Source organism: Bos taurus, chromosome 19 (assembly GCF_002263795.3).
Source record: "Bos taurus isolate L1 Dominette 01449 registration number 42190680 breed Hereford chromosome 19, ARS-UCD2.0, whole genome shotgun sequence".
Classification (NCBI taxonomy): Eukaryota; Metazoa; Chordata; class Mammalia; order Artiodactyla; family Bovidae; genus Bos; species Bos taurus.
The window spans coordinates 55985459-55998353 of NC_037346.1; the positions used below are offsets into that span (position 1 = coordinate 55985459).

At 61.2% G+C, this 12895-nt stretch overlaps 1 protein-coding gene across 2 annotated transcripts in view; it reads right to left on the minus strand.

Annotated features, from left to right (window-relative positions):
• The window catches only part of LLGL2 (LLGL scribble cell polarity complex component 2), a 35459-nt gene that overhangs the window by 643 nt on the left and 21921 nt on the right, over positions 1 to 12895 (minus strand). For both annotated transcript variants that reach the window (XM_024980344.2, NM_001099098.1), the window contains 22 exon segments: positions 12146 to 12243; positions 10884 to 10965; positions 10563 to 10678; positions 10117 to 10275; positions 8222 to 8384; positions 7956 to 8088; positions 7575 to 7629; positions 6854 to 7008; positions 5165 to 5382; positions 4990 to 5057; positions 4713 to 4866; positions 4519 to 4623; positions 3613 to 3905; positions 3348 to 3498; positions 2917 to 3067; positions 2156 to 2272; positions 1888 to 2054; positions 1192 to 1456; positions 778 to 931; positions 566 to 594; positions 295 to 342; positions 45 to 87 (listed from right to left, as the gene is read on the minus strand). In XM_024980344.2, the coding sequence (XP_024836112.1) occupies positions 45 to 87; positions 295 to 342; positions 566 to 594; positions 778 to 931; positions 1192 to 1456; positions 1888 to 2054; positions 2156 to 2272; positions 2917 to 3067; positions 3348 to 3498; positions 3613 to 3905; positions 4519 to 4623; positions 4713 to 4866; positions 4990 to 5057; positions 5165 to 5382; positions 6854 to 7008; positions 7575 to 7629; positions 7956 to 8088; positions 8222 to 8384; positions 10117 to 10275; positions 10563 to 10678; positions 10884 to 10965; positions 12146 to 12243 (2924 nt within the window).

Sequence of the window (12895 nt, forward strand, 5' to 3'; positions counted from 1 at the left end):
TCCTGGCACTGGGGCCCGCCCCGGCGAGGCGGACAGTCACTCACCCTCGGTCTCCCTCCAGCGTGCTCTGGATCTCCTTCAGAACCCCTGCAGGGCAGAGGCGGGGAGCAGAGGCCCGGTGAGGCCGGTGCGGGTAGGGTCGGATGCCCGCCTCGCTCCCCCTTCTGCTGACCCGGTGAACCGGCCTGCCCTCTTCAGGAAACCAGCTCGCGTTTCCACCCTGGCCTTCCAAGTACCCCCCACCCCCACCCCGAACATCCCTCCTGCCAGCCCACAACTCCTGCCCCAACTCACTCTCGTCATTGAGCAGAGCGTGCTCCATCACAGGGCCCGACCTCCGCTCTGAAAGGCAGAGGACAGGCCACGTGAGCCGTCGGCCCTCTGCTGCCCTGGCTCCCTCTCTGTGGGGGCGGGGGTGCTGGAGCCGGAGCCCAGGACCGCAAGGGAAACTGTGTGACCCCCAGCCCGAACGCCGCATGACCACCTGGGCTCCCCGACCCTCCCCAGCTGCCCTCGCCGCACCTCTGCCCCCACATGCCCCCGGCCCCAGAGAGACCTGTCTTACCCTCTCCATCACTCTGGCTCCCTGAGTTCCTGTGGGGAAGAGACCATAAGGATCAGGAGGCCATGAGGCTCCCCATTCTGGCTGGGAAAGGGTGGGTGGGGTGGCTGGCTGAGTTTCAGGGGAAAGGGACTCTGAGCAGCCCCAGAGCGGGCACCCCAGGGAAGGCGGGGCGAGGAACGGGTGGAGCAAAGGCCACCTGCCCTTCCACCCACCTGGCTCGGCCCAAGGACTTCTCGGGGCCTGATCCGTTGCGTGGGCGGCTGCGCTTCTTTGATTCTGCTGAATCCACCAGACATCGGGGCTCAACTAGCCACTTGGTGGAAAGAGAGAAGCGCTCAAACTCGGAGGGTGAGATCAGGTAGAAACCTGGGGGTGGGGTGGAGAAGGCTGGCAGGTGAGGGCAGCCCGAGTTGGCCCTGCGGCTGTCAACAGCACTGCACTACCCACCCCCAATCCCCACACTGGGGGGTCATTAGGGATCAGAGCCTCCGAAAGTTCTCTGCCTAAGGAGCCTGGCTTTGGCCGAAATACCCCAGGCTGTCCTTCCCAGCAGCCCCCACGATGCAGTGGGAGCCCCAAACCTGGCCCAGGGGGTGGAGGCCCCGCCGGGCCCGCCCCCCACACACCTTGGCCGTATTTGGTGAAGACGCATGAGGCGATGCCGCTGACGTCCTCCCGGCGGATGCAGCTGTACCGCACCTGGGGCTTGAGCAGGGGCAGCGAGACCACCTGGACGTCGCCCAGGTTGGTGAGGACGGCCAGGTGATGCTCCCCATAGTCCTCAGCCCGACAGCTGCCGAAGCGGGCTGCGCTGACCCGCCGCACCCGCGAGCCCTCCAGGGCAGTCAGCTTCAGCTTCAGCCGGGCACTGACCTTGGGCAGCGTGAACACCTAGGGCGCAGGGCAGCCAGTCACATCGGTGGCTGGACCAGTTCGCAGTGCTTCATCCGGCCAAGCGAGGACTTCTCGCGTCCCTGCCCGGTGTCGCTGCTGGGCCTGGCCCTCTGCCGCCTACCCAGCTTCCTGGCGAGGCCTGCTCAGCCCCAGTGCTCCTGCCCTCGGCACTCAGACGTGTGGTTACTGTGCTTGGACTGTGAGGATGCCAGGGTCTCTTAGTTCCCTGTCTGCATCTTCTCTCCCTTCCACAGACACAAGTCCCGCTTCAGTGTCCCTACCACTGACCCTGCGGACTCCACCAAGACCTCGCTTCTCTCTGGTGCCTCTGCAGCCCTCACACAACTACATACACAACTTTAAAGGAGTCCCAGTGGTTGTCCTTTGTGGAGGGATCCCTGGGGGCCCCGCCTCCTCCCGTAAGGCACCTTGAACTGCTCCTCCGACACGACGAGCAGCTGGTGGCTTCCCTGCATGTCCGGGCTCTTTGACAGATCGTGGGCCACTTCCAGGGGCTCGGGAAGGGGCACGCTGTGTCCGTCCAGCACCAGGATGCCCACCACGGGCGCTCGGTGCATTAGCTGGATCTCCTTGGCTGCAGGATGGAGGTAGGCGGTAGGGATGGAGGTGAGGTTGGAGATGCCACCCTGCTCCCAGCCTAGGCAGACAAGCACCCTCCCCCTGCCCAGCACTCACCCTGCTCTGCCCGCACTGGCTCATCCATTCTCCGCTCGGCAGGGGGCACGCGCAGGGCAAAGGCGTAGACAGTACCTCCATTGGTGCCAGCCCACAGCGAGGGGCAGTGGCGGGAACCTGCCAGGAGGCCAAGGTTTACATTTAACCCCTGGCTCTGGGGCTCAAGGGGAGCTGGGAGACCTGGCTCACTACCCGTGTGACTCCAAGTTCAAGCCCGCGAACTTCACAAGCCTCACTTTCTTCCTCTGTGAAATGGAGCTGCTGTGGGCCCTGCCTACGTCCTGGTGTAGACAGGAAGGGCCTGCAAGGCTCCCTGACAACCAAGGGCCCTGAGCAGATGATCCCAAGCCCAGGACTGCTCAGCCCTCGAGATACAGCAGCAAAGAGCCCTCGGCCCACCCTTACCCTGGCAGGAGAAGAGACACAGTCAGACAGCTTCCAGAGGACCTCATGCATGTCCCAATGCATGCAACCACTCTAGGAGGAAGCCACGCCACCATGTTATAGGGAGAGAAGCAAGACCCAGAAAGGCTAAGTGACACATCCAAGGTCACGCTTCTAGAGCGCAGTGGGGCCTGGGTATGAAGCCAGGGCGACCAGACTCAGGCCGCATAGAGAAAGAGGCAGGTGCGGGGGCTCCAGCTCTGCCCGAGCTCACGAAGGGGCAACCCTCTTAAGGGCAAATCAGCCAGCAGTTTCCAACACACCCTCAAGCCAGAGGATGCTTGCCCGGGCTCCCCCATCTCAGACCAGCCACTCACTGTCCCTCAGGTAGGTGTCGGCGAAGTAGAGGGTCCGGACGAAGCCTGTGAAGGAGTCCTCTGCCGACCGCGCCTCGATCTTGCGCTGCACAGGCGCCAGCTCCATGTTCTGCAGGCCGGTCCGCTCTGCCCTGCTGCTCCCCTCCTGCACCTGCAGCGGGTGGGCGTGGCCTGAGGGTGGGCAAGGGCCTTCCTTCCCAGGGGGCATTGAACTGCTCCATGCTTCCCTTCCAGGGAGGACTGGCCACCGCGCCCCCCCGCCATCCGCCTGGTCTCATGGACCGGAGGATGTGACCCCGAGGTGTTACAGAGACTGCCGTTCACACTTGGGGACAGAGAGGCAGGGCGATAGATCCGAGGTCACGGGGTCAGGCGGGGGTAGATGAGCCGGAGCCCGTGGCCGAAGCAGGCATGGCCGGCCCTGGCCTCACCTCTCCCGGAGGGCCGGTGGGCCGCCGCTTCCTGCTGGACGCCCGGCTGCGGCGGATCCGGCGGAAGGACTGACGCAGGGACTTCTTCAGGGACTTCACACGGGACAGTGGGCCCTCCAGGGCGAGCTGGTCGCTGGGGTGCAGCGTGCACCTGGGGGCCGGGGGGGACGTGGGGCCGTCAGCACCGTCACGCTCTGGGGCACTCCCTGCCGATTCAGGCGCCGATCCCAGACCCGGTCCCGGCCGCCCTGGGTGGGCTGCTCACTTGACAAAGACCTGCCGCCGCTGCTGGTGGTCAAAGAGGCCGAAGCCATGGCTGGTGCCGAAGGCCACGAGCCGCCACTCGGAGTGCAGGACCAAGGAGGTGACCACGGCCGGGGGCTGGCACTGCACCAGCACGAAGGGCTGGAAGCCGGGCTCGAAGTGCACGGGCCCCGGGCGGGCACACAGGCGCTCGTGGCCCTTCCAGCGGTAGCCCTCCTGGTCCCGCAGCAGGTCGGCCTCCACCTGCCCCACTGCGTGCTCCGCCTCCTCGTCATTCAGCTCCAGCACGAGCACCTGGGCGGATGGCAGATGGGCTGAGCCAGCCCGGCTCCAAGGGACAGCTGGGCCCGAGGACCCCGATGGCAGGGGACCCAAGACACACACCAAGGCCCAGGGTCACAAGTGCCCAACCTCTGGCCCTTAATTCTGGCTTCTGGAGAAGTCACCATCCCAAAGGCCTCCTTCTAATGGGATCTGGGAACTCCTATTCACTGGGAAAAGTCAAGGGCAGGTGATGTTCCTGTCGACACCATCAGTGGGCACTCAGGAGACTAGCTCCTGGCCCAGTGTGTGCATGCTAAGTCACTTCAGTTGTGTCTGACTCTTTAGACCCCATGGACTGTAGCCCACCAGGGTCCTTTGTCCATGGGGATTCTCCAGGCAAGAATATTGGCATGGGTTGCCATGCCCTCCTCCAGGGGATCTTCCCGACCCAGGGATCGAACCTGGTCTCATGCCTCCTGCATGGGCAGACGGGTTTTTTTTAACCACCGAGTCACCTGGGAAGCCCAGGCTCCTGGCCCTGCTGTCCCCAACGCCCCCACACAAAGCTGAGAAGGAAGCTCCTGACCCTGGACCCTCTGACCACTCCTCCCCGCTGCTCCCCACGCCCAGCCCGGCATGCTACCTGCCCTGCTGTGCCGGCCACAGCCAGGTAGCCGCTGTATTTGCAGAGGAAAATCTTCTGGATGCCCAGCCGAGGATCGTCACTATAGGGGTCAAAGGAGCCCACCTGCCAAGGGAGAGGAGGCCCGTGAGTGGCCTTCAGCTCTGGGCCTGACCCGCCCCCACACTCCCTGGTGCCCAAGCTCAGGGCCTCACCTTGCGGAGGGGTGGCCACTCTTCCTCGCCCTGGGCACTGAGGCTTTCGTTGGGTTCTGTGTCGGTGAGGAACACCCGCACGGTGCTGAGTTTGTAGAGCAGCCGCAGGCAGACGCCCGAGGCGTCCCAGAACCGCACCGTGCCATCCTCATGCCTGTGGGCGGAACCCGCCTGCCGCCCGTCAGAGGGCTGCCGGGCCGGCACGCAGCCCTCTAGGCTCTGCTCCCACCCCGCACGTCCCATCTGGCAGGAGAAGAGTGCCATTGGCATCACCTACCCTGTTAGCAGCAGGTCCCTCTGCGGCGGGGCCGGGGCCAGGCTGGTGCCGCCGTCAATGGGCCACTCCTGGAGGAGATGATGAAGTTCACGGGCGGGGCGGAGCCTGCGGTGGGGCGGGGCTGGCCCTGGGGGCGGGGCCTGCCCTGGGCGGGGCCGGGCCGAGCCGCACATACCATGGTGGAGAAGTGTGTGCTCTGCCGACTGCCAGCTGCTATGATGCGTTCCCACAGCTTCAGTGGGATGTTGGAGACGTGGTGGGAGCAGGTGATGGCAGAGCAGTGCAGGGAGGCCAGGTAGGGAGGCTGGACTGGAGGCCAACCAGCCGTCTGCAGGTCAATCACCACCAGCTCCTCCTCGGCCAGCACCACCAGGGCATAGGGGTCATCGAAGGCTGTGGGGACAGGCCAAGGGTCAGGGGCTGCAGGAGCCACAAGGAAGCAGTGTACCCGGCCCGGCCCGGTGGAATCAGAGGCTCAGGGGCTGTAGCCAGGGAATCTGCATTTTACAAACAGGCTCAGGGACTTCCTTGGTGGTCCAGTGGCTAAGACTCCATGCTCCCAAGACAGCGAGCCTGGGTTCAATCCCTAGCCAGGGATTGAACTAAATCCTGAATGTTGCATCTAAGGATCCTGCATGCCACAACTAAGACTGGGCACAGAAAAATACATAAATTTAAATAAATATTTAAAAATAATAAATTATTTAAAACAGGCTCCAAATCCAACAATGCATAAAAAGAACTATATGCCACGACTAAGTGGGTTTCATCCCAGGTATGTAAGGTATCCCAGGTATATCAATGTTTGAAAATCAATTAATGTAATATATTGTGTCAACAGGCTAAAAAAGGAAAATCACATGAGTATAACACTGGGTGCAGAGAAAGTGTTTGACAAAACCTAATACCCATTTATGATTAAAAAAAAAAAACCTCTCAGTAAAGAGAAGAATAGAGGGGACTTCCTCAACTTGACGAAGAATATCTAGGAAAAAACCTACAGCTGATGTAATAATCGATGGTGAGAAACTTGAAGCTTTCCCACTGAGATCAGGAGCAAGGCAAGAAGGCCTCCTCTCAACACTCCTATTCAAGCACTAGCTAACGCAGTAGGACAAGAAAAGGACATAAAAGCTATGCAGATGATTGGGAAGGAAGAAGGAAAACTGGTTTTGTTCACAGATCATCAGTATAGGAAATCTAAAAGAACTGACCCAAAATTGGCCCTGGCTGCCAGCACGCTGTCAGATGTGAGGATGGAAGGGGCTGAGAAAAAGAGGAAAAGCAGGTTCACAGTCTCCCTCTAAAGAGCTGCCGGCGAGGCCTGCAGAGCACAGCCCAGGGTGACCGGAGCCGTCCCACAGTCCCCCTCACCCGGAGGCCTCGGGCCTGTCAGGTCAGAGCCGTCCAGGGACGAGTCATCAGGAGATCTCCCGCCAGGCCTCCTCTCCAGATTTCGACACCGGCCCTTTCTGGTCTTGCTTGTCACCCAATTTAGGAAGCTGACTCAGCGCTCTGTTGGCCTGGCTGAGCTCCAGGAGGCCAGCTCGAATGGCCCCACACTGCTATCTGCCCCACCCCACAAGGAGGGCTTCACTATGTCCAAGTGAGTGTTAAAGCCAATAGTGCAGATCTGGCCCCCTTTGGGCTAAGTCCCAGGTGAGCCACTGAAGGACAAGGAGAGCTTTAGGGTGGGTGGGAGGTGTGGCCAACAAGGACAAGCCCCAGGCCAGCAGGGAAGGAGAGGGAGCAGCCCCCGGTGGGGCTGAGGGACTCGGGGCGGCAGCGCTGGGATCACCTGCAGGCCCCCCCTCTTTGTTTACAGGTGGGGACCCGTCCTCCACACCCACTCCTGCCCGCCTACCAGCCGCAGGGTCCACCTCGATGAGGACAGTGAAGTCAATGACGCGGGAGGTGAAGTCGAAGGCTGTCTGCTGGCCGTTGTGGACCACCGAGATGCAGTGGCGGTCCCCGTAGCTGGCCCGCGGCATGCCGCCCTGGAAGATGGTGAAGGGCAACCTGGCAGGCACAGAAGAGCAGGGGTGGGCTGGGGCTCACCTCACGGCTGAGCCAGCCGAGGGACAGTCCTGTGACTGGCCTCCAGGGCAGGGCCTGGGAGGGCGGCCAGTCTCAAGGCGAGTGTGCACTCAAGGTTCCCGGGAGAGGCTGGGGCGGACCCCTATCTTGTCCCAACTCAATAGCCCGGGAGAACGTGGGGGTGAGCAGCAGGGCACGCAGACTGTGGGCTGAGTCTCTGCCACCAGGCCCACTTCAATCAGATCCCATCACCCTCTATGCTTCTGTATCAAGTTTCCCTGTATGATTCTGTTTGGTAAGACAGAGTTTGGAAGCTGCTGATCTGAATTCTCTCTCCAGGAGGGTCAAAGGGAAAGAAAGGGAATTTTTTTTTTCAGGAATTTGCCAGAGAGAGATATGAATGGCCCCCTCTCTGTTGCCTGGAGGCCCAGATGTGGAACCCAAAGGCATCATTTATGCACCACCTTCCCCAGGAAGAGGCCTAAGCAGCCTTTTTAGCTCCCTAGGAAGACTCTAGCAAGGCAATAGGACAGGGCACTGACACCTACCCCTGCTTGGTGGTCAGCCAGAAGATTTTGGTAATAGCTTTGCAAGGAAAAGGACCTAAAAGAGAAGGAACGAGCTCGAACGCTCCTCCCGCTTTCAGAGGCCCGTGGGCCACAGCACCGACCCCCGCGCACCCACGGAGCACATCTAGGCTTAGGAGTCTTGGCCGGAGCAGTTCCCAGAGAAAGCCACAGAGTGGGTGTCAGAAAACCCGCTGTGTGGCTGTCATCACTGCCTTCACCCTCTCCACCCTCTCCGGGCCCTGGCTTTTGCTCCTCTGAGTTGGGCACCTACACCTGGAAAGCAGGAGGTCGCCTGGGGACTGGAGAGGATACTGCCCCGCTCACTGGTGGGAGGTCCCCGGTGGCAGGCAGAGCACTGACCATAAGGCACACAGCTTCGCAGGGGCTCCGGCTTCGGGCTGTTGCTGGTCAAGCGCCATTGGCAGTAGCTGCCGTCAGAATGGCAGCTGACGATCAGACGGCTGTCCCGCTGCCAGAAGACGTTTTCCAGTTGCTTCATGGCGGGAAAGAAGAAACAGCGTGCGTGGGCTGGGGTCGGGGGGTGGTCCCATCGCCTGCGCCCCCTGCCTCAGACAGGGGCTGGATGTGTCAGGTGGGCGTTGGGGAGAACCAGGTGGCACCCCTACCTGGCTGCTGAGGAAATGAGAGAGCACGCGGCTGCCCTGCAGGTCCCAGATGACGACGAGGCCCCGGCTGTAGCCGATAAGGATCTGGTTGGGGTCCCGGGGATGCTCCTGCAGAGCCTCCACTATCTCAAACGCCCGCCGCTGGCGGGCCTCCTCTGGCAACCTGGGCAAAGGGACAGTGTGAGCCAGGCCACCGGCACCGACGCAGCATGGCTGAGAGTGTCGGCCATCCATTAACTACATACACGGCACCTGCAAAGCAGTGGGCGCTGAATGTGTCAAGCGTGGAACGGCTGCTAGGACGCATCATCAAGGGGAGAGAGAAGTAATGCATAGAGAGGGACAGTAATGCACAGAGATGGAGAAAACCCTCCAAGGATGCAGACACAGCGGGTACGACCACCAGGAAAGGCAAGGACGTGGTTTCTAGGAAAGTCCATGGGGTGGTTACCTCTGGGGGAGGGAGGGAGCTGTGACTGAGAGGGGCAGGAGGGGGATCCTGGGGGAGGGGGGCGGGGCTGGCAAAGTTCTGTCTTTTCCCAGAGTTGGCTGCATGGACACTCGCTTAACAAGAATCTGTTAAAACGTACATTCAAATTTAGTGCATTTCTGTAAGGCAGTGGCATTCCATAAAAGTAGTTTTTGAGCCCCACAAAACAAAACTCCGTTATCAGTTCTCGTGGCCTTGAGCCCCTCCTTTTCTGGGCCTGGAATGCTGATGTGAAGTCTGGAGGTGCTGCAGCCAACAGAAGCCTATGAGGCAGCAGGCACGGGACCAAAAGCCAACAGCAAGGATGAAATGGAAACAGCCCGAATCCTGAGGGCGCTTCTATGCTCAAACCCAAACCTAACTTGCTACATTTAAAACAAGGATTTAGACTCATAGGAGGGATTCCCAGGGCACTCAGGCTAGGAAAGCCCAGCAAGGGCTCCTCCCTGACCGACTAAATGCCCATTGGTGTGGGTGAGGTGGGCGCTGGCTTGGCCACACTGAGGAGCAGGTCCTTCCACTGTCCTGCCTGCAAACCAGGAGGCCCTGGTGAGCACCAGCCACACCTGGCCCCCTGCAAACAGTCCTGCTCCAACCATGGTCACACTGCCCAGTGTGAGTCTACCCTGCCCAGTGCTCAGAGGGACCCAGACCCAGCCCCAAGCAGGAATTTTCCCAGCCCAGCAACACCCAGCTTGGCTTGACCATCACCTGGGGCCTGAGGACTGCGAGTACGACAGGCCTGGGCCAGAGCCCTAAGGAAGCTTGAGCCTGAAGGGGCTGCAAATCCCAGCCCTGCCGTCTCCACGGGCTCCTGCTGGACTCCTCCATTGCCTCCCTTTGGGACCTGGCACCCCCTCCCCACCCCCAGACCTGATCTGAACTACTCTCTACTTCAGACACCACCGTCCAGGAGCAAAGATTCTGAAATGATCCCAAGAATCCTACAGGTTGTGGCCGTCAGGCGCCTGGGGCTGTGGAGCCTGCCTGCGAGTGAACAAGCAGCCGAGACTCCAAAACGTGAGCATCAGCGGAAACTGCCCATTTGACCAGGGAAGTCTGGGCCTTGTCTTCCCTGCAGCAGAGCCCCCAGGCTTTGAAAGGGGCGGTACCGGTGCCAGGAACACCGGGCTGAGAGCGGCATCGTTACACAGTCTTTGTGAGCCTCCTTTTCCTCCCCGTTAAATGGGATGACAAGTACTCCCAAGACCGCTTTTGGTGCTGGGGTGCTAATACTTTGGAGGGCAAGATTCTCAGTTTGGGGGACAGGTTGGGGGGTGCTCAGAGTCTGCCCTCCTGTCCCCACAGACTTTCCAGGAGAGAAATGATAAGCTCCTGAGGCATCACTGGGGCGGAAGGGAGTGGGCCGCGTCCACCCCGAGGGCACGAGGGGCCTGGGGCTCACCACTGCAGCACGGCGTCCGAGCTGATGGCCCGGTCCTCCAGCGTGCGGAAGGCTGGCAGCCGCACCGCAAAGACGTTGCCGCTCTCGGTGCCCAGGTAGAGCAGCTGGTGGGAGGAGTGTGGCAGGACCACAGTGATCTGCGTGGCACTGGGGGCAGCCCTGAAGACGGGAAGGACAGCCTGTGAGCCGGCTGCTGCCCAGGCAAAGGGGGACCCACAGTGGGGGCAGGGGGTGGAATCCCCTGACTCCCTCAGTGGAGCCAGGGATGCCCAGGCCTGGGGTGCCCTTTAATGGCGTTCACGGCGATTCAGACCGGATAAACATATTTACTCTTTTCTGCCAAGGCTGCAGACCGATGGCAGAGAGCTAGGGCTCAGAGAGGATGGGGGGAGGTGGCCCGAAGCCCAGCCCGCTTCCTGGCTGGGGGCAACAAGACGAGTTCTCACCCTGGGGGGCCGCGCAGCGTGAACGTCTCATCTTCCTGCAGCTCCGACACCCCGCCTTTGACCTTCAGGCTCCACAGGTGCAGGCTGTTGTCATCCAGCAGGGTGACCAGCTGGCACTGGGGAGGAAATGGGGTGGGAGTGGCCGGTCTCGTTAACCATGGCAGGGCAGCATTCCCGTGGCCTCAACACAACACACCGACACACTGGGGCTGCCCAGGGTGTCAGAGATGCGGGTCATGAACTGCGGCTGGGGAAGGGCAGGTTTGTCCCGGGTCCTCTCATTAGCACCAAACCCAGTAAGAAGGGTGTGGGGTGGCTCACCTGGCCAGGCAGGAAGTGGATCTGCACCACAGTGTTGTTCTCGCGGTGTAGGCCCATGAACTCCACACCTGGGGCACCATAGCTAGGAGGAGAGGGCTCAGGAAACAGCTCCAAAAGGCAGGACTCCCAACCCCCGGCCTGCCCTCGGAGTGCAAGTCCTCAGCAGAGGAGGGCTCCCTCCCCCAGGCAGCAGGACCCCTCTGTGTGGGCGGTCAGGTGGGGAGGAGGCAGCAGTAGGCCAGCCAAGGACAAGGTCCAGCAACCTGACCCCCGAGGGGCAAGTCAGCCAATCAGGGAGGGCTGCCTTGGCAACTGTCAGCCTGCTCACTGCAGCCCCTGGCCTCCCTGAATCCCAAAACCTGACCTGTAGGAGACCATCAGCCACCGCATGGTGGCACCCGTGAGGAGACACACAGCGGGCACCTGTGGGCCCACCCACGGCAACCGGGGAGTGCGAGTCTTAGCACTGAGAGCTGCAACCAGGATATGGCCGTGGGGCGGCAATGATTAACCAGCTGAGGGAGGGCTGAGCCCTGTGGGACCTGGCTTCTGCCCCCCTGTTCATACACCAGCCCCTGCCTAGCTCCCCGCCCCCATCCGGCAGCAGAGGAGCAGGAGGGAGTTTCAGCTTCGCCGAAGGAGGTGCCAGCTGGGCTCTCCCCATGTGACCCCTACCCCCACTTCCCAGTCCCCCTGGGTCCCACCCTGGGGCCTCAGGTCAGATCCAGGGGTGGGACTTCCAGACTTGTAGCCCAGCCCAGGCCAGACGGCCTGAGCAGTGATCCCCCGTCCTGGCTTCTGAAATAGACCCACTGGACCATGTCGACCCTCAGGCCAGGGAAAGACTGTAGGGACAACCAACCTGTGTGCGTGCGTGTGTGTGTCTGTGTAGACTGTCCCTGCCAATGTATGTGTGTGTGTGTGTGTGTATGTATGAGGGAGTGCACATGATCAGGGGTAGAAACTGGAAGAGCAGCTCCCTTAGCACAGCTCCTCTGACCCAAGGCCACCCTGTCTCTAGTTTGGGGCCAGTCGATTGATTCTTCTGGGGTGGGGGTGGGGAAAGAAAAACAACCACAGCACCACTGCTTGGCCCATCCCTGGCCTGCACTCGCTGCATTCAGGGCTGACTCCTAAGAGGGTACTTGGAACGTCCCTGGAACGAGAGGGGTCATCTGCAACTTCTTTTTATGCGGACAGTGGAGGAGTCTTTTCTCGAATCTCACCAAGGCCAAGGCCCCCAGCCTTTCCAGAAAGGATACAGCTTGACAGCTCCGGAGCGGGTGCCGATGGCCAGGATGCGCAGGGAGGGGCTGTAGCCGAGGGCGCTGGGCTGGTGGGGGAAGCCATGCTCCACCGTCTGCAACGAGAACCAGGCATGCACGGGCCTGCAGACACGTCCCCTCTGCCCCTCCACAGCTGGGGGCAGGGGTCAGCGCCAGAGGGTGGAGCTGCAGGACAGAGCCACCCGTAGCAGGAAGGAGGAATTCAATCGCATCCGGGTCCCTAGCCGGACCCACCTGGGCCACACCCTCTGTCCATTCCTGACCTGGTCCTTGGCCACGTGGCCCTCACTGGGAGCTCATTCTCCCCAGACGCCTCAGGGGCCCCCTGCTCTCCAGGAACTCTGACACGGTTACTCCACCGCCTACACTGTGGGGAGCCCACCCAGCCCTCCTGCCAGGGTGTGGGGCAAGTCTGTGGGGCCGGCACAGGGCAGGCACCAGGCAGTTTGGAAGCCTGGCTGCATCACAGCTCCAGGTGGGCGTGTGGGGTCCGACAGAACCCACAGCCACCCTTCCTGACTCTGGGCGACCCAAGGCTCCTCCGGGGCTGAACACCTGCCACTGTGAGCTCTCTTCCACCATCTTCCCCCGGTGGAAGCTTCTGGAGTGCTTGTCACAGACACATGCCTTTTCTCATTTCTCTTTCTAGAAATAATACATGTGGTAGAAAACCTGGAACATACAAAGGAGCCTGAGAAAGAGAACAAAAGTCACCCACACTCTCAT